The sequence below is a fragment of the Carassius auratus genome, linkage group LG30F, assembly GCF_003368295.1.
Source record: "Carassius auratus strain Wakin linkage group LG30F, ASM336829v1, whole genome shotgun sequence".
NCBI lineage: Eukaryota > Metazoa > Chordata > Actinopteri > Cypriniformes > Cyprinidae > Carassius > Carassius auratus.
The window spans coordinates 801,473-819,958 of record NC_039294.1 but is presented as its reverse complement, the minus strand read 5'-3'; the positions used below and the strand labels follow the sequence as shown (position 1 = coordinate 819,958).

General features: G+C 35.5%; 2 protein-coding genes across 3 annotated transcripts in view; one reads left to right on the top strand and one right to left on the bottom strand.

Annotated features, from left to right (window-relative positions):
- LOC113067978 (leukemia inhibitory factor receptor-like) overlaps window positions 1–14,210 on the bottom strand; it is a 24,239-nt gene extending 10,029 nt beyond the window's left edge. The window contains exons 1-6 of the mRNA XM_026240491.1: window positions 14,039–14,210; window positions 4,285–4,418; window positions 3,675–3,817; window positions 2,159–2,312; window positions 1,393–1,665; window positions 498–627 (exon numbers count right to left, since the gene is read on the bottom strand). Coding sequence (XP_026096276.1) covers window positions 498–627; window positions 1,393–1,665; window positions 2,159–2,312; window positions 3,675–3,817; window positions 4,285–4,351 — 767 coding nt within the window. The 5' untranslated portion in view covers window positions 4,352–4,418; window positions 14,039–14,210. The remainder of the gene's footprint in view (window positions 1–497; window positions 628–1,392; window positions 1,666–2,158; window positions 2,313–3,674; window positions 3,818–4,284; window positions 4,419–14,038) is intronic.
- The window catches only part of LOC113067979 (leukemia inhibitory factor receptor-like), a 25,740-nt gene continuing 16,137 nt past the window's right edge, over window positions 8,884–18,486 (top strand). Inside the window, exons 1-5 of one of the 2 annotated variants that reach the window (XM_026240494.1) lie at window positions 8,884–8,900; window positions 15,979–16,130; window positions 16,221–16,371; window positions 17,367–17,633; window positions 17,962–18,091. In XM_026240494.1, coding sequence (XP_026096279.1) covers window positions 8,885–8,900; window positions 15,979–16,130; window positions 16,221–16,371; window positions 17,367–17,633; window positions 17,962–18,091 — 716 coding nt within the window. In that variant the 5' untranslated portion in view covers window position 8,884. Of the gene's footprint in view, window positions 8,901–15,689; window positions 15,829–15,978; window positions 16,131–16,220; window positions 16,372–17,366; window positions 17,634–17,961; window positions 18,092–18,486 lie in introns of those variants that run through there. The other variant, XM_026240492.1, reaches the window with a different exon arrangement.

Here is an 18,486-nt window from a genome sequence, read left to right as displayed (position 1 = left end):
TGACAGTGCAATAATATTTCACAATATTACTGTTTTAGCGTATTTTGATCAAATAAATGCAGCCTTTGTGAGCAGAAGAAACTTCTTTTAAAACAGATTTATTAATTCCAAGTTTATGATCTAGCCAGTACTGTATGTACATTTATTAGTATTAATTATAATAATAAATAATTATTACATATCTAATATTAACATATACATAATCACAATAGTTAATATCTTAATTGTTTCTATTTTATATAAAAAACATACATACATACAAAATGATATTGATGTAATCTCACCAGAAGAAATGGTATAATAATTTTATTAGAACATTAATGGAATTCTTGGATTAGCAGTGAAAATATACATTGCATTACACAAAGATCCTTTTCCATCTCATTTAATGTGGTTTGCTGTTTGGGGATCTTTTTATGTACTGAGGACATTATGGTACCAAGAGCCAGATGGGATAGCGTGTGCGGTCAGTGGTTCTTGTGTAGTGTGTTTCTTGCCTTCCATTAAGGGTGTATTTAGTGCGGCTGCGCTTCATTCTCAAGTGAGTATCTCGTCCTTTCTTCCAAGAACATTCTGCGGATGCCAGGTCCCGCGTCTCGCAGACCAAGCCCTCATCGCCCGGCGGATCTACAGCAATTACAAACAACAAAGCCACATGCAAGTCGCTCTATTACACTGCACAGCCATCATCTAGTGCCAGTCAATACGCTAAAAATGAACACTCAAATTTCCCTGCTTTCTGAAGCTGTATGTGCATTTCACAGTGTTTATATAGCTCATATATCAGAATATTTTAGCAAACCACTTATGAAAATAAATACCATGTAGAAAAACTACAGCCACTTTCATTCATACAGCCTTTTTCATTAAATGCGAACAGGAGATATATATATATATACACACACACACACATTTGTAATATTAAAATGGTTTCTATTTCAAATAAATGCTGTTTGAATATTCTTTTGAACTTTTTATTTAATCAAAGAATCCTGAAAAAATTAAGCAAATATTTTGTACATTTTAAGCAGCAACTGTTTTCAACTTTTATAGCACAGAATTTTTTGTTAACTAAATTGCCATCTTTAAAAGTTATTTCTGTAGGATCATGTGACAATAAAGACTGGAGTAATGATGCTGAAAATTCAGTTATGCATCACAGGAATAAATTACGCTTTTTTTGATCAAATAAACACGGCCTTGGCAAACATCTTAAAAAGATTTTTAAAAATCTTACCAACCATATACTTTTGAATGGTAGTGTATATAAATTAACTATGATGTATGATTTAATGATAATGTATGACATACATTTTCTGAAATATATTTATGATATACAATATGAGATAAAAGTCTTTATTATAGTATTGTATATATTAGAATGAAACTCACAGCCTACAAACACCACAGCTCCTGTGAGGGTGGAGCTTTGGGAACAGCAGATCACGTTGGTGCCCGTGTTGCCAGATGCTGGCTGGTTGGTTACTGTGATGGCATACGTTCTTCTGCTCAGTCGTGTGGCGGTCATCTCCTGACGCCCGTACTTCATTTCTTTAAAATCGACCTTCTCCTTAACAATGCAGCAGAAGGTCGTGTTACTGCCCACAGGAACCACTTTATCTTGGGGAAACATGTAAGAATCCGACTTCTCAGGAATATCCGACCCTAGAGACAAAAGCATGAGATTTCATAAGTTTGGCACACGACTTTAATTTTTCTTTAGAAAGGAAGTGTTTTCTAGTGCATCCGAAGAAACAGATTATGTCCTTCCCAAGTATAGTTTTTAAAACAAGAACTCCAACTGTAAAAAGAAAACTATATGGTACAAAATTAGATCACTGCCATTATAATCAACGGATGTGTCTGCATTTAAAGGCAAGCTCCTATTTTGTCACACTGCACAGCTACTCCAGCAACTTTAGTTTCCCAGTCGGTGTGAAGTAAAAGGTTTTAAATACCACATTTATGAATTAATTGACAAATAAATCTCATGGTATAAATTTAAATAACTTCTTACAGTCATAACAGATGGATAAAGACATGCTTTGGATGCTAAAATAAGTTCCCAAAACTAGGGCCACAAAGTGCTATGTTTGTTAGTGGGCTGGTTTTGAGAAAGGTTTCAGGACCAGCATCAATTCGGAAGTGTTTTTAGTACCCAGAATGGTCTGAAGGGGGCTCCACTGGCTGAGCGACTGCTGGTTTCGTGCTCTGATCTGCACAGAATGAGAAGTGCACTCCAAGGGTAATGGTGAGTGCCAGGTCCAACTATGCAGTCCTGTTAAAGGATCGGTTTTAACTTCCACGGTCTCCTACAAATGAAAAAGGAAATTTTACATTAATGCATTTGGCAGATGATTTGTGCATGCCCTGGAATTCGAACTCATGGCTTTGGTGTTGCTAGCATCATGCTCTACATTTTGAAATACAAACAGATGAATCGATTCTTAACATCTTAAAGTCAGCATTCCCAATCCAATTTACTTCCATATCAATATTTAGTGGCAAGTGTAGGTCTACTTGTACTTTGTCTTTTGGTCCAATTTTCAAATATTTTATTGATTCAAATCAAAGTTTGTAATGTTGTGTGCTGGTTGGTTTGGTTCATGGCTTACACTTTTAAATCCCTATGGGAAGAAAAGTAGGAAAAATAGGCAGCTGAAAAAGTGGACAGGCACTTTGCAACTTTTGCAATCTTTGGAGTTTAATGCGAGTTTGCAGAGGATTGTGGACAATCTGCTCCTTTACATTTCTGAGATGGCTTTTTGACCAGGATGTGAAGACTTAAAGTCTAATTTGCTCTACAGAACATCTCAAAATATCCCTTAAAGCTTCTTTTTTTTTTTTTTTTTAATAGCTATTATCGCCGGAAACGGTTTGTGTTAACTATTGGAGATCTGTTTTAAAAAGTCTACATTGCCTACAACAAAAGCTTAAAACTATGACTCAACAGCTTGGTTTGGGCTATTGGTTCACATTATTTTCCTGCCAGCCTAGATGAAAAGTCGGAGCAAGGTATTTCTTTTTAATTAAAGATTTGGATTAACATGAACTTCTGAATTGTAAACAAATACATATTGATTTCATGGTGACTTCTGAATATTCTGCAGCAGATACATCTTAGATCTATCAAGAGTCTGTGGCATGTTGTCGATTACCACAGGAAGTCATTTCAGCTCGTCCCTCGGTTAAAAGGGAACAGTAATGCAATTACAATAAAAAGCCAGCAGACATGAGTTTCTGTGGTAATCAACATGCTGTCGACAGAGATCCATTTAACCCTGACAATTCCCTTAAGGGCTGTGATGCAATAATAAATCATCCCAATAAGAAAAAAGATTTAGCAATATGGAAAAACAAACAAAAAAATTGCAAAACAAGCTAGATCTGAGTGTTATTGCTTTGATAACATGCATGTCTGAGCTCTGTAATCACAGTTGGTGACTCATACGAGACATGAAAACATTGAGCGGAGAAACTGGTTCCAGAGTATTTACATTTAATCTCTTGTTACTTAACTGAAGGTGGAAACGTTTTGTAATAGGATGTTCCTGAAAGGATTCCCAGCGTTCAGTGTTTTATGGCACACATCCAAACACATTTTTCAACACCAGCTAACTACAACACAGATTAAGAGCTTAAAATGACAAATGAAGGGAAGGAAGAGCGCTTACATTCAGCACCACATTCATGAGCTCGGTGTGGAAAATCTCAAGGTCAAAAAGCGATGAGTCACTCTCCCATGTCAAAGAAAGAGTCTGCGCGGGCAAATCAGGATTTAGGGTTAAACCACGAGGCACAGGAAGTTCACCCACACCTGTAACATTACAAGGAGGGAGAAGAGACATGACTAAAGGACTCATTTTATTTGTTAAATCCTGGCATATACTTATAATGAATCAAACCAGTTGTAAAATGTGTGATTATTCGATCCACTGCGATTGCTGGTGACCAGATGATGCAAAGTGATATTGAGGTTTCAGAGCAAATAATAAGGGGTTTGAAGAGACAGCTCCTCTCAGTAAATACAATACTATTCAAAAGTGAAATTTTCCACTAATAACATAATATAGGATTAGAAAAACTTTATTTAAACTGCACTTATTTAAAAAAAAAAAAAAAATCTCACCAACTCCAAACTTTTGAATTGAATAAAATATATAAATAAATTTAATTGTGGATGTTAAAACCAGTTCCGAAATGTTTGATTAATAATCCAAGTTAAACCTGGAGTGCCTAAGCAGAAATCTCAAAAACGTCTTGATGAATCTTGATGACACTCACCGTTCTGTCCGAGGGCGCGTCTGACCCCGAGGCTCAGCAACAGAGCCAGAGTCACCCAGCGCTGCATACTGACCAAACCAGAACCGCTGACAGAAACAACAGAATACTCCAAACCTGGAGAACACAACTCACACCTACAACAAATCAGAAAAACATCAGATTAAAGTTCTAAATAAAAGAATACAATTAGAACAACAGTGTTCAGTAGAGTTAAATATAATATGGAAACAAAAATCAATAACGGCTTGCAATTGTGATAATGAATTTTCATATACTGATGAAACTTATTTGTTAACAAACATTTAGCGTGTATCTGACAAAATCATGCTGGGGTCATATTTCACTCCAAAACCCAAAGAAACATAAACAGGAAATTACTGCATAAAGACAACAAAGCCTGTTTTTAGGACCATTAACACATTTTCCCATCCAAATTTTCTATATTACATTATGTAATATAATGTCATGTAATGTTTTTTCTTAAAAGGTGCAGTAAGCAGTTTCTGAAAACTAATAATAATTAGAGCTAATACCTAAGAATTCAATATCACCTTAGTTTTCCCGTAAGAGCAGGCCATATGTACATTTTATTGTTCTGGCTTCTGCTTTCATCTACGTCTAGCTATTTTTAGCTGTACAAAACATTGCTGCTTGTTATTGCAAATTTGTATGTCGACCATATTATTTTACAATATTATCTTGATTATGAACACGCTAGTTTGTTGTGCAAACAGTTTTACCATGCATTGATTATAGTGGCAATAGGTGGATAGGACCTTAAAAATAAGGATACCAAAACAAAACAACTTTTGTGAAGAAAAAAAAAAAAAGAAACTTGCCTTTTCCCATTTTTGAACGCTCACCATTGGCATATAATTCAACAAAGACACAGATTTACTAAAATATATCCCAACTTCAATTTAAAAAAATAAAATAAAAGTATGCTGCCATACATCTAAAGTCATTTTTGTCTTTAAATATCAGGTGAGATTGTAATTTTCAACCCCATCTACTACAAATCCAGTTGATTACTGAGTAAATACTGATCCATGACATTTAATACTTGGAATTACTCATCATTATTTATGTTCGGTTTTCTTTAGAGAAAAATATATATTCTTTTTTTAATTATTTAACACTTGAGCTGAGGACGTTTCTGAAATTGGTTAATTTGACACGCAAGGACTTGCTTGCCTGATCGTAAACCATTTTTTTTCCACAATTATTTTCCTTGACCTTACCCTCTTCAGTAATGTCTCTCTTTCTACAAATGCCTTTATACAAATCTCCTGCTTGCTAACTCTCTCTCCTCCCCGTCATGATTCTAAACACCCCTATGAAATTGTCTTTTTAGTTGTTGATTTATTTATTATTTGAGGTAAATAAAAAATACCAACAGTGCTTCTCACAAATTGCTTATTGCACCTTACTTACCGCTACCACTGGTATCCTATTATTGCCTGAAAAACCAGAATTTCCAGTCCTCGCCTGTTTTTTCAACCATAAATCAGAAACAAAACAACTAACTGAGATTTATATTATGACATGCTCTTAGACTGACTGTAAAATTATACTGTCATTCTCGGTCAGGCATTAAGATGATTTAGATCCTACCCGTCTAACCGTCAACAATTTTGTTTATTTAAACAGAGAATTATCCAAGTTAATGCCAGTAAAGTGCGGAGTGCCACAAGGATCTGTCTTAGACCCTTTTTTCCAACAAACAAGCATCCTCTTAAAGATATTATTAAAAAAACAAGGGATTAGTAAACATTGTTATGCAGATAATATATAGTTATACATTTTATCAAAACGAGATTAAATTTCTACATTGTCATCCAATCATTTATACCCACATTCTGTTAACTTAAACAATTTGGACAAGACAGAGATATTACAGGACAAGAAACCTGTACACAGAAGCTCTTAGGAATCAATTTGCAACTGGAAGTACAGTACGTACTGTTATTTCTTCAACTACAGTCAAAGACCTGGGTGGTTTATTATTCAACCGCTTGGTTTTTGGAAATCGTTAATTTAACTGTTACAAAAACAGCCGTGTTCAGTCTTAGAAACATTGCCAAGATATGAAACATGTAATCGGTTTCTAATTCAGAACAGCTAGTTCATAAATGCATGACCTCTAGGCTGGATTATTGTAATGCACACCTAGATGGCTGTCCTAAACAAGCTACATCTGGCCAAGACCAGGTCAAGGAAAAAAATGATCATATCTCCTCAATGTTATCATCAACACTGGATACCATTGATTACGTTCCGCATTAACTACCAGGTTTTATTATGCTATAATCATACTTTTTAAGATCACAAATCTCCAGAGAATTTGTGCATGTGGTTTCTAAACTCTGGAATGGCCTTTCTGATAATCTTCAAGGTTTAGACACACACTCCCAGATTAAATCCAGATTAAAGTTGCATCTCTTTAGCCAAGCATTCACATACAGTAGGCTAACGCTTCTCATAACTTGTGCTGTACATGATTATCTTTTGTTTGAACAGCAGCTCCAGCATGCGGGTTGCTACTGTAGATTGAGGAGACGCAGCAGGAACGAGTGCAATTGACAATGAAAGGCTATGAGCCTTACACAGTAAACTGAAGAGTTGATTTATCTTTGTTTTAATATACCAATGGTCCAAGAGCTTTTTAGATGGATGCCTAAACTTTTGAGGTAGGGTAGGAACATGCTGCGTTTTTCACCAACTGGCAACCCAGGATGTCAAGATACTATAGGAAAAATAATCAGAGGGCGGAATCACACACAGCAAAACAAAAAGTAGAAAACAAGTATGTGGAGAAATGAGTATGCAAATTTAGCATTAAATTAAATAAGAATTAAGTTCTATAAAAATAAGTACAATTGAATTGAATTTAGGAATGCAAATTTGATTGAACAAACCCTTTCGTGTGTAGACACGTTACGTTATCTGATCATCAAAATAACACAGAAGCCTAAGGGAAAGAAAATAAGGCACAATGTTTGTTCGCATCATGAGCATCTAATCAGCCGCAGGACATTCCAAAGTGAATTCACAAGGCCGTAAATACAGAATACAGAATACATCCTACATTCCTATGAAAGATTAAATTAGCCCAAAGCTGCAACTCCTACTTCAAATCAAGGTCGTAAAAAGAAAAACACATGAAAGCAGAAACTAAATAACTAGAAGGTTTTTTTGTTTTTTTTTTGCAAGAATGCTAGACATAGTGGTTGGCAGGGCGGCTTTTAGCAAACTTCTATGTGGTTTCTAGGAAGTTACTTACTGGTTTCAATACAGCAAATGTTTGAGGAAATATATGTCTGCAGCACTGATGTTGTGGAGGAGTTACGCATTAATACTGGACAGTTTTCAGCAAGGCCCACTGACTACCAGCCTAACAACTTCAGCAATCTGCACCTGCCAAGGTTTTTTTTTTTTTTTTTTTGCTAAATGGATCACAAACAGGCACAGGGTGAAGCTGAAGCTCATATGACAGATCTGGTCTTGGGTACCGATGCCAAATGCAAGTTTAAACAAGCTTCCAAGCACAGTCCCTCCCGTAAATGAATCCCCAAACACCACCTCATACTGAAACTGAAGCCATTTCACTTTTCCAGTAAACTGTACCCTGAACAAAAAATACTGTATGCAAGAAAAAGAAACCAAGAAAGGAGGAGAAAAAATAAATATTTTTAGAACAATAGCAAATTTTGGCTATTCATTTGGCTATTCTGTCAGCATAACCAATAAACATATTTAGTGGTCTTAGCAAACAACATCACTTCTGCTCAAACTTTGAGCAAAAATGTAAGCAAAGCCCTTACCCTAAGAAATGTATTTACCTTCAGAATGTTAGCAATCCAGCACTGAACTAAACAACAGACCAATGCATATCTAGAGACCAGATTATTACAGGACACTATGAAAGCAACCACCCAGATCACACATCATCGTTTGCACATGCAAGCACCACTCATGTTTTCTTCTTCTTCTTCAAAAAAAATATATTTTCTTCTTCTTCATTCAAAAAATCTTTTGTATGGAAAACAGACTAATCAATAAGTAAGGTTGACTAGATATTTTCTTATGTATTTTTAATTATGGCACTCTAAATGAATAGTTTACACTGTAAAACTTCATTTAAGGGATAGTTCAGTCAATAAAAATGATCTGCTTACCCCCAGGGCATCCACCAAGATGTAGGTGACTTTGTTTCTTCAGTAGAACACAAACAATTTTTTTTGTTTTTTTACTCAAAGTGTTGCCGTCTGTTAGTTATAAAATTTAAGTGGATAGGTATCACAGCTAAAATATAAAAAAAAAAACATACACAAACAATTAAACCCTGGGTCTTTGTGTCGATACATTGATGTGTAAAGAGACTAAACAATCGGTCTGTGCAAGAAACTGAACAGTATTTATTAGTGATGGGATGATTGATACCGGGGCTCCTATGCTTCGATGCAGTTTTCAAACCACTTTTGTATCACACACTGTGCAGGTGCTTATCTCGAAATGACAACACCATGTGATTGATCAATATGTGAATCCATTGACCAAGCTATGCATGACACGAGTTGTGATGTCGGCACGCAAGGAGATGTACTGTTTTGACGGTGAGTCTGTCGTTCGTCATGTGAAATGATTTAGTTCATACACTGTATATAAAAACGGTGTGGTAGTTCTAGCTAATGGTCCTATCATTATCACTTCTAAATATTCTGTAACATCACTTACAGCCGCTAATGCATTGCTATATTAGATTAGCCACAAAGCTAATACCATGTTTATCAGTGGAAGAGCGCGAACGTTAATAAGAGGTCAAACTATAACTTTAGCGTTTAACTTATTCTTAATATATCTGCAGTGTTTCCCACATAATGACCGTGTAACTGTGGCAGGAGGCGCGTGTAGTCAATGACTAGAAGTTATGTACAGCGTGCCTCGAAAAAACAACAACTGTTATGTTATTCTAGGGCTATTCCTCGAGTAACTCGATTACAAAAAATTATCGAGGCAAATTCCTCTGCCTTGAAGCCTTTTTTAATCTATTTTAAATCTCACGTCAGGTTCTTTGGCAATGATTTTTTTTTTTATGTGACACAACGCGTTTACGTCAACCACAAAGCGGAAGGAGACACAAGCACTGCGTCCGAAATGGCATACTGCAAGGATTCAGCAATGTTTTGATTTGAAGGCATGGGCAAACGTAAAGAGAACGTCGTGGCGTGTGTCCATTGCAAGATAGAGCTGGCATACCACAACTATGGCCCTATGATTTCCGCAATGCAGAAAACGCGGAGGGAATCGCGGAATCCAGTCATAAAAACGGAATTTACAGTTTAACGCGGAATGGGAAGGAATTTGCCAAATTTTGAATGAATTCATTAAAAATAGGTCATTGCACTTACATCAAATCACGATATGGACGAATATCTGTAAATATTAAGCCGGAATAGTCTGTTTAAATATGAATCCTGCATGTTCTGCGTGTCTCTGTTAATGAATGGCGCAGAAGCGCCTCTTCATTCATGAAACACGTAAGCGCGCATTAAGCTCGCGGTGAATTCAGCGTCTGCTGTCTCACTAAATAAGAACGTGAACAACATCTCCAGAACTGCTCTGACAGTCACTTCATGAGCATTTGACTGTTTGATTTGAGTAAAACTAGCGTCACATCACATACACAGAACTGTAAAGGTACGCCAAACCGTCAAAATAAAAGTCCAGTTAAAGACTGTTGTTCAGCAGAATGCCTACCACTAAAACTAAAAACTTTTTTTTTTTAAGTTTTAATCACACAACATTTCTTCCATGTTTTATTTTTTTTATAGTAAATCCCCTTTGTTTATCAAAAAGCTAAGTAAATTTTCAATAATTAAAAGATAAATTAAAGTAATGTTTTATGTGTTCAATGTGCATCTCAGAAAATGCTTTATTTAAAACCCCAACTGAATGGCACTTAAATGCACTTAATTCATCTGTCAACTTTATTGTCATTGTTCACAGTACAAGTACAGACAGAGAAACAATGGGTAATAAATTGGTCACATGCTTTTCAAACCATCTTTTGCTCCATGATGATGTGTCAGATATGGTGGAGAAAACAAGTCCGACCACCAGATGTCGCTAATGTGCATTGTATTAAAAGTTTGGCGTAATATACCATATTGCACAATTTCTTGAAAGCCTCAAAAGCTTCAGAAAGCCTTGGTTTCCCAACACTACTAGTATTTATATTGGGGTTTTTTTTACCGCAAATGCACTATAATGCCTGAACTATGAGCACCTACTCAAAACACAGCCTGCGTGTGAGGCTTCTTCTTCTTCTTGCTTTATAGTAGATCGCAGCCTTATAAGTGCATTACTGCCACCTATCTCTCAAGTGGACCTTTGACACTCCTAATTGAGATTGCAGATAGTGTCAATAGTCAATTTGAGAGATAGGTGGTGGTAATGCATTTATAAGAAGAAGAAGAAGATGCCTCATGTGCAGGCAGTGTTTTGAGAAGGCACTCAGACAGTTCAGCCATTGTGTGAATCAGAGTTAAAAAACGATATAAATACTGTTCAGTTTGTTTCACAGACCTATCGTTTTGTGTCTTTGCACATCAATGTATCGTCACAAGCCGCAGGGTTTAATTTGGATTTGTTTGTGTATGTTTTAGCCGTGATTCCCATCCACTTGCAATATATGACTGACAGACTGCAACGGTTTGTTTTAAAAATCTCAGTTTGTGTTCTACTGAAGAAACAAAGTCACCTACATCTTGGATGGCCTGGGGGTAAAAAGATAAACAATAAATATTTATTTTTGGGTGAACTATGCCTTTAAGGCAACCCATCAACTAGTTTCCCATAAAAAAAGCATGTTTTCAAATAACACATATCCTTTGTGAACATGATTCTCAATATTGACCTTATATCAGGTCAGGGAACCATGCCCCTAACGGTAAAGCAGACCATCACGTGTGTGTTTGCAGACCTTGTTTGCGGTTTTGTCAGAGAGCTAACAATGGTCTTGCTGACAGATCTCTTTAATACTCCACCAGCTGGAACTGCCAGGGGGCAAAGAACAGGAAAATAGATATTGATTTTTTTTTTTTTTTTTACCGAAACAAGGATTGGAAAACAATACTGCTTCACCTAGAGATCCCAGGCTCACTGCCAGCTCATTTCCTTGCATCACCAACATAAACTCATGACTGGAATTAATCTGAGATATAACGCATGTTTACAGTCTGAAAGGTTCCTTTAGAGTCATCATATCGCTCAAATCATCCAAATATAAAAGCCTATGCATGCCCAAACCTCGGCTCAGTGCTGGAATTCAGTGTTTGCACTGGCAGAAATGGTCAGGGTTTTCCGTGAAGTGTGAAACTTCAGTACACAATGGGAATGTTTTATCAAGTCTTTGGACAGTTACAGCACGGTGAAACATGCAAGCTATATACTACTCATAATTTTTAGTTTAACTACATTCAAGCTACCATTACAAAAAGTAATTAGTAACAATGCAAAAACGTTATTAGTATATTGATGATATTTATGGAGAAAATAACTATACAAAAAAATCAAAAACAGTGAAGAGCACAAGGTAGCGAAACAAGCAGCAAATTAAATGGTCAGAACAAATATGTTCTTCAACATTCTACATCTGACGACGTTGTAAATTCCACAAATTTTAATTTTTGTGTAGTTTAGCATTGATTGCATTTCAACAGAAATAAAATAAAACAAATATAAGATAAAACAAATTAAACTAAATTAAAATTAGAAATGTTGCCTTGGCAACTAACAGAAATTAGCTTAAGTAAACAGGACAATATATACGAAAATTACTAAAGATAGTTAAAGCACAAAACTAATACTAAAAATTAAAATAAAAACTGGAATGACAAAAATAAAAGCACATTAAACATTAAAGTTATAACAGTATATAGGCCTAACTTACTATACTAAACACTGGGACTAAACAGCCTTCAACAAATAAAACTAAACACACTAAATCAGTATTTAAATATAAATACTGGTTGTGCTACCAAAAAAGCCACAAATTTAAAATAACCTGTGTGTCTGCATTCAAGCTGGTGGGAAAACTACAAGAAGAAGAATTTGCAGCCAGTTTTTTTATATTTTACAGGAACTGTAGAATCTGAGCTCAGAACATTTCTTTGTAATCCATGAAAACTATGACAGAATTCTTGTGTGGCATCATCTTTTATATGCATTTTTATGTGAGCTATGAACAAATGCCCTTCTTTCCCACCCAGCACTTTTACACATGCTGAGAACAATGACAATCTGTCCAGAACAGAGCGCTGTAATGGCTTCCTTCCTCCCATAATCACACAGAACTACACAACTGAACCCGTCTCACTGATAACAGAAGACCTTTAAACCTTAAAAGAAAGGCAGAATGTTGCAATTGTTGGTATTGTTTATTAAAACGATATAAAAAATGTTTTTATTAATTTAAATAAATATGAAATATAGCAAAATATAAATATTATATGAAAACCTTTAAAAAATAAATGAAAAAATAAAAAATGAACAATGGTTGTAAAAAGACCCACTCAATTAATTGAGACACAGAGACTTCAAATACCTTGGACACTGCGATCTCCGACATCATATCACTACAGGGACAGTCCACCAGAAAATGAAATCCCTTCATCATTTACTCATTTTCATAATGACAGTTTAGGTCACTATTCACTATTAACTTTCAAGAAGTTCAAGTAAATGGTGACTGAGGCGGTCAGTCGATAGCATTCTGCCTAACATCTCAATCTTCCTAAATAAACGATGACAGAATATCTAGGTCTCGAGGCCGAGACCACACTTCTGCTAATTACGGACTGCGGGATCTGTTTACTAACAGTTCAAAGGACCTCACATGTACAAAATTGATGTAATAAGTTACTCATTGATTCATACAGTCAACATAAGCAATGGTCAAAGGAGTATCATTAGTGGAAATTGTCCTGTAATTGTTTACTTTCCATTGTAACATTCACAACGATGCTATCAAATCATCTCATGGGAGTGGTATATAGCAAAAGTGAGTCTCACTTTACATTAATTAATAAATAAGCACAATTGCACTGCCATGCACCATGATATAAGATAACTATTTTAAATAATTTGATAGAAATGCTTGAAAATACAATTTTTTTTTTCGTTTTTATTTAAGCATTTATTTAAAAATGGTATTATGTGTTTTGGTAATTTGGACAGTACAAGATATTCTGGATTAAAATATAAACTGATAAATACACACACAACAGTTTACCACAAATCACTTACCAAAACAGCAGAGGAACACACACACACACACACACACACACACAAAACAATGAAATAGCTATTTAAATATAAATACCTTTACTAAATATTAAACATATATAGTGTAGAAAAATATAGAGGACGTGATGTGAATTCAAAAAAAACAACAAATTTAAACAAATAAATTTCATTTAATTCACTTCATTTGGTTAGAACAGTTAGTAAACAGAGAAATTCAAATCCCTCGTACGGAATGGCCTTGTCCCGTAATACCACGAAATCTAACTCCAGCTAATCTTATAAATAGCTTAACATTGTTTTACTGCGAAACATCTCGGTACGTCAACTGTATTTCTATTATAGCTCGATATATTCAGAAAACAAAAACACAAACGTCACGAGTCGGTACAGATAAACAGGGAACATTTCTGCCGTTAAAAAAACAAGCATATTCCCAAACTGTTACCTGGATGTTTTGGTATCCTTGTCTTCGAAATCACCCGGTTATATCCATTAAATCAGCGTTTGGTTTAATGGCATCACATGGCCTTCCAGACGGATGTCTAAACTAGGGGAACCGAGCCGGATTCCCAGAATCGCTCCTGAATTGGATCGAAGCGATGAACCAACCGTTCATTATGCGACAAAAACCAGCTTTCCTCCAGGCGGCGACCTTCGGCTCAAGACAGCAGCCTCCGCGTTCAGATATCAGCATGTTTTTGTCTTATTAAAGAAATGTTTATACTAGTGAATGTAATCGTTTGAATCTATTGATTACGTAGATTTAATACCTGACACATTATTGGAAATTCGCCTGAATAAACTTTGTAAAATTAGTATATACAACGCCGTTCCCACTAATCACAAGCACGAGTGATTAGTTCACCTCGACCAGCGCTGAGAAAAGTAACAGGTACCGTGTGACAATGTTATCCGCTTGATTCTTTAGCAGCAATGTGTACAATAATTTATACATGAATAATGATACCGAAAACATTTATAGCCACTGAGTTGGAAATACAGACCGATGAGGTAAAACTTGAGAATTCTTATTAAGCCCCCTATATTCCTGACCAATCAGAATCAACTTTTTGATCGCTAAGCCACGCCCACGTTGCCCACTTTCAGTAGTGATGCAGCTGCACTCGCTTCTTTTTCTATGGATTTTTTCAACAAGGCTTCTGGATGGAGGGGACCGGAGAAGGGACGGGCCACGGTGGGGACGTGGGCGGCTTCGTGACGTGAGTGAAGAACTACTGAGCCAACGCCAAACACTAAAATGCATGCGCATGATTTTAATTTAAACCATTCATAATCAGTAAATAAAACTATATTGGCATGGCATTACCGCAGCGTGTTTACTTACGGCACACAAATATTTATTAGTCCTAACCACAATAAATAAGGTGAAGTAGCAGGTGAAATAAAAGGAAGGGACTTTTTTTTTTTTTGAATAACATAAAATTAAATGAAAATTTAATTAAATTAATTCGTAATTATGCAAAAAGTATAATAAATAAAACGTAAAAAAATGTATAAATATTTTAAAGATAATTGCATACATGATAAATGCACACTAAACGAAAAGAATCAAAATATTAAATAGTAATTACATTTAATGTAAACATTAACAACGTAACAAAATCTTGAAATAAACATTCTGAGAATTTAGAGATTGATTTCGATCTAAAGAGCTGTTTTGACTGAAGAGTGCGTTCATTGATTGTGTTTTGATTATGATTTGATTATACTGAGGAAAGATCATTTTCTGGTGTCAAAAGTCTGGTGTTTCAAGTTTGCTTTCAGAAAGTTTGCTTTTGAAGCATTTCCATCAATGGCCTATAGATGGGACTCTGTGCTAATATAAAGAATGCATATTTCTCTTAAACTTCATGATTATTAAATGTAACAAACCACCAACATAGCCATTTATGGGTTATTATCATCATTATATTACCTTCCACGGTGATTTCAGAAACCACATATATATAACACCAAAGCAAGTACATCACTTTAACTTCATGACTCACAGGCAATAAATCGAAGTCTGGAGGCATTGCTTCCTTAACCTCAACCGGAAGGCAGCAGTAGGAGGAGAACTTTAACGGTTCATAGATTAACACCTACTACATTCTGACAAAACCTCAGAGCAGATGCTGAGAGAGTTTACATCTACCAAAATGGTTCTCTACTGGACACTGATGCTTAAAGTTTTCATCCTGTTCGAAAATGTTAAAGGCTGGAATTCTTCTTCAGGTCAGATATAAATCAGGATAAGTTTGGCCTCAACTCAAAATTAATTGGTCTTACTTTACAGTATAATTTTTTTCTTAAATGTATATGTATTACTAACTGCATCTCTCTTAGTGTACAGCTTCACAACACTTTAAAATACTTTATCCACAGACACAGTCACTGTGCCAGACGTCATTGAACTCCAGGCTTTGGACATGTGGAGGCTGGAGGTGAAGTGGATGGTGAATCAGAATGAAGAACAAAGAAATCAAACATATGAAATACAAATTGGACGCACAACAAACATGGATATTGTGGACAGAGTGCGTTGAACACATCATTTCTAAGCTCCTATCACATTATCGCATGATTTTTGTGCTTTTTTGCTCTAACTGTTTACAGTCTGTCCACAGCTGAATGTAAGCAGAGGATCACTGGAAACAGTTCACACACTGGTCTGGACCTCACAGCTCCCGCTGAACTGTGTCAATCACTCTGTTAGAGTAAGACTCATCTCCGGTGCTTCACCATCCAGCTCTTGGAGTTCATGGAAAACCATCTATGGTAGGATATTTCAAGTTCATTCCAAAAATGTAGATCTCCATGAAATGGTGGGGTTCAAAAGTTTAACTTGTCAAAAGTTTGGAAACATTATGATTTTTAAAAGTGTCTTATGCTCACCCAAGCTTATAAAAAATACAGTAAAACGGTATATTCTAATTGAATTTTCATTAATTTTCTTCTGTGTCACATGATTCACAGATTTGCTGCTTAATTATTAATAATGGTTCTTTTTATTATCTTAGTATTTTGTGGAATTTTTTGTTGTTGTTGTTGCTCTGGACCTGGGTGAATAGAAAAAGAACAGCATTTATTTCAAATAGGATCATTTTTAACATTCTAAATGTTTTGTCACTTTTGATGAATTTATTTGCTAAAAGTATTACTTTCTATTAGACACTCACATACCCTAAACATTTGAACATATATTTTATGGTTTCACAAATATGAAGAAGCACAACAGTTATCATCATTGATAATAATCAGAAAGGTTTCTTAAGCAGCAAATCAGCATATTACAACGGTTTCTGAAGAATCATGTGACACTGAAGACTGGAGAAATAATCCTGGAAATGCAGCTTTGCATCACAGGAGTAAATGATATTTTAATACTCAAAAAACAACAAAAACAGTTGTTTTAAATTGTAATATTATTTCACAATATAACTGTATTTTTGAGCACATAAAGTATCCTTGGTAAGCAGAAGAGAACCATTTACATATAACACTTCATAGAACTTCTTTTCATCCATGATGTCCTGACTTTATACACGCCTGTTGTGTGCCTCTCAACTGTCACTGATGAATGTGCATTTCTGAGAGCATGTTGGTCAACCAGCCTCAGCAGTTAAACCATAGCAACAGCATAGAAAACATGCTTAAAAAACCTTTGCAATCATATAATAACACCCAGAAAACCATCCACATGACAGTAGCATGGTGTTGATGATTGTATGGAGTGCTTGGATATTTATTCTTATTAACTGATTTTCATGTAGGGGTGATGAACTTGGCCCACAATGAAATCAAGATGTTTCCAGACAACCAGGTGCTTCGGGAGGGATCCACGGTGATGTTCTGCTGCATTTTTCCCAAAGAGACACACATCACCTCTATGTTCTTTGGCAACAATCCCTACAAAGTCATCAACATAAGCCCAAGGGTCAAAGCCATTCAAGTGGAAAACATCAATGCCACAAATTCATTTGGTGTCAACTTCTACTGCGACAACAACATTGATGTGACGGCAATTAACTTTGTCACCTGTGAGTATAAGTGTCCCATTGTCCACACAATTTAAATGTCCCCTTATAGGCAAGAAGAGTATGTTTTTCATTCAACAGTTGTTGGGGGGGAAAAAAGCTCTATGATAGTCATGCAGCATCTTTGGAAGTTAAACTTCATTATATTTAAATATATATATATATATATTTTTTTTTTAGAAGAAAGATTTTTCCACTGAATTAAAATATAAAGTACAAGTAACATGCAATGCAATAGTACATGCAATAGTAATCCATTATAAACATTTTCTTCTAAGCATAATGGGAGATTTCTGGTAAGAGACATACATTTCTGCTAAACCTTTTTCAGTTCCTCCTGAGAAACCATTCGATTTTAAATGTGAGACTGAAGACATGAGACACGCATACTGCTTGTGGAAAATACACAGAGCTCCTAACCTACTAGGCGACCAGAAAAGAAAATACACATTACAAATCAGGTTAGTCTGATTTTGGGCCTGTCCAAATACCCAATTACATTTCCTGTTTTTAGCCCCACAGTTCAAGTGGGCTTGAAGACCACAAGTTTGTGTAAAACTTGTTATTACCTGATAGGACACATTTACAGTGTTGTTAAAATGCAAGTATTTAATTTTTTTATTTTGCATTTTAAATGTTTGTTCTGTAGTCTATATAACAGATGACAGTTAGTAGAAGTTAGAACTTGTGGTGCTTCTAATTAAGTGATAAAGAGCAGTTGCAAAATACACAACCTCATCACCAATTTTACAAAATGTTTGCAGTAGCTTGTTGAATTATTATAAATGTTTAACTTGCACTGGAAAACATCTTGTGAGAGCTCTGCAAACAACATGATGCACTATGGGATATGCTT